At 60.7% G+C, this 2,583-nt stretch overlaps 1 protein-coding gene across 1 annotated transcript in view; it reads right to left on the bottom strand.

Moving 5' to 3' along the window:
• Positions 1 to 2,583, bottom strand: part of LOC104628694 (inositol 1,4,5-trisphosphate receptor type 3-like) — a gene marked incomplete at its 5' end in the record, with an annotated part of 30,676 nt that overhangs the window by 25,276 nt on the left and 2,817 nt on the right. The window contains 5 exon segments of the mRNA XM_010297361.1: positions 105 to 255; positions 1,210 to 1,293; positions 1,416 to 1,514; positions 1,647 to 1,805; positions 1,994 to 2,080. Of these exon segments, the coding sequence (XP_010295663.1) occupies positions 105 to 255; positions 1,210 to 1,293; positions 1,416 to 1,514; positions 1,647 to 1,805; positions 1,994 to 2,080 (580 nt within the window).

Below are 2,583 nucleotides of genomic sequence, written 5' to 3'. Positions count from 1 at the left end.
GAACCAACCGCTGCTTCTAGCACTACCCCCCCGCCCCGTGAAAGTGCGGCAAACCGCAGAGATACCCTGAAAACCCACCGACACGCGCCCCATCGCCGCCCCGCTCACCTCCACCTCCCACAGGGCGTTGGAGCTGGTGGCCGAGGTGGCCGACTGCCTCAGGGTGGTGCGGAGGAAGACGTGCAGCTTGCCTTTGTACTCGTCGCAGGTAAGAAACTTCTCCTGCTCGGCATGGAAGAGCCTCACCACATCCCCCTGGACCAGGACACGGTGGTGAGACCCAGGGACGTGGCTCTCCCACAAGCCGACTTAGCTCCTCCTGTGACCTCCCAGCCTGCAAAGGGGCCGGGATTGCCCCCGTACACAGCTCCCAGCCGCGCCATGGCAGGACCGCGGGAGCCCGGGCATCGCAGGGCACCGTCAGCTCTTCCAGTCCTGCCTACCCGAGCTGTGCTAAAACCTGCCTCTAGCAGCACAAATGCTCCTCCGAACCCAGGGGAGCGCATCTTGCTCGGGCCCGGGGCACCCTGCACCCCGCAACGCCATCACTCCGGTTCCTCCTGCGAGCCACTTCTCTCTGCTTCCCTCCCTGGGCTGCAAAACGAGCGCAAACCCAGCACTGCACACCCCTTGAGCGGGCAGAGGCTCTGCTTACCAACGTGTTTAAGGCATTAACGCCCCGGGGAGGAGGACGCAGCGGATGCGGGAAGCCAGGGATAAGTGTGGTGCCTGGGGACGAGGGTCCGTAAGATCATAACAATCAATATCCACCCAGCTGCTTCCTGGAGGACCTCAGCCCCAAACAATAGCTCCACAGGGAAAGTTCCTTTCCCAGGCAACAGCCAGCACTGCTGCACGCCTAAACAGCTGAAAATTGTCCTCGCAGCTAGAAGCCACTGCTGGCACTAGCGTGCCTCGTATTGTCCTCGAGAGCCAATTTAATACAATAAGGCGGAGGGTAATCTCATGCCCCCCAGGGTACCTGCTGCCCGGAGATACTAAAATATCCAACTCTAGCTTGCTGTTAAGTTCTCCAAGTGATGAATTCTCCCAGCAATTAAAGGTCCTCGAGGCAGGATCTCTTTCCTCTGCTCTTGTCACACAGCCAAATGGCTGTTCACACGTCCTGCCCCCGCAGAGGACCGGAGCCGGGTCCCCGGAGCCCACCGTGTCCCAGGCGGCCGGCAGCGGCCAAACCTCCTTCCTTACCCCCTTCAGCACTTCCTCCATGTGGTCACAAAACTGCATGAAAAGGTTGATTTTCCAGCTGGTGTTACAATTGACTGAGTTCACCTAAGGAGCAAGAGAGTGAGGTCACGATCCCCAGCACAAGGCAATAAAGGAAGAAAAAGGAAAAAAAACCAGGCAAGCCCTATAAAGCCGGACCCTGCACAGGCAGCCCGGCCCCTCTGTACCTCCTTGCAGCCGGCGTTGTCAGCAAGCTCGTAGTTGCTGGCGTGCAGCGGCTGCCCGGCGTTGACGGGGTTCAGGATGACTTTGTCTCCCACAACTACCTGGGGAGCAAAACGGGAACGGAGGGAGCGAGGATGAGACCGGGCGCCTGGCGGGGAGGAGAGCCCTGGCGGGCGGCACACATGGTGCTTTCTGCACAGCTTAATTTGGGGACTTTTTGGCCCCGCGCTCACGTTATCTCCATTGCTCCTCAGCTTCCAGAAGGGCTGGATGAAGAGCCAGGACCCCTCGTTGCCGGTGGCATCCAGTGTCACTCGCATGGCGTTTTTCTCGAGCAGGGCTGGCAACCGCTTGTTCACCGTCAGGTACTTGTTGCTCTTCATGTGGAGGAGCTGGAAAGGCGAACGCCAGGGTGAGCTGTGGCAGAACAGCCCCCCAGGGCCCCCCGGGCTGGTCGCACCCAGGAGTGATCCCGCAAGCCCCTTCCCGGCAGCTGCCTGGCTCAGATGTGCTGGGTCTGCGCATCTCCCACCAAAGCCCCTCGGCCGGGCGCAGGGGAGGGGAGAGCGCGCGCCCGTACCTGTATGACGCTGCCGTATTTCACCACGTCGCCATGCACTTTCTTGTTCTCTGTCTCGTTCTGCTTCTGCTCCATCTGGGCTGCATGCTGAACACCAAAGGAGAGGAGCTGAGCATAACAGCACCCTCCTCGTGCCCTGGAGCAAGCCTCAGAAGGGCCAGCTCAGCTATGGGGCGGACGGGACAGGCTGGGATGCAGCATCAGCATCCCTCCGTCCCTCAGACAACACAGTCCAGAGCTACTATATGGTCCTCAGCCTCCGAGAGCGCAGCCCAGGACCCTGGTGTGGCCCTGAGCAGCTGTATGAAGTCCATGCAAGCTTTAAACCAAGGACTTAAAAATGAGGATAGGGACAAAATGGCACTGAAATTCCCCCAAAACCCCAGCAGGTCTTACGAGGCAGCACCAAAAGGGTCAGGCAGGGGCCAGGCTGGGGCAAGGCATCCCTCTCAGCTCCGCCGCAGCAGGGCCGAGGGGAGTAGAGGGCTCTCGGCAGCACCGAGACCGAAGAGCAAAAGGCACCGTGCCGGCGGTGCCGTGCGCGGGGACGGCTGCAGGGCCAGACCTGCTGCAGCGGGTGCAGCCCGACG

The sequence above is a fragment of the Phaethon lepturus genome, unplaced genomic scaffold (genome assembly GCF_000687285.1).
Source record: "Phaethon lepturus isolate BGI_N335 unplaced genomic scaffold, ASM68728v1 scaffold32171, whole genome shotgun sequence".
Lineage (NCBI taxonomy): Eukaryota > Metazoa > Chordata > Aves > Phaethontiformes > Phaethontidae > Phaethon > Phaethon lepturus.
The sequence above is the reverse complement of the archived record's forward strand: the minus strand, read 5'-3'. Positions and strand labels throughout refer to the sequence as shown.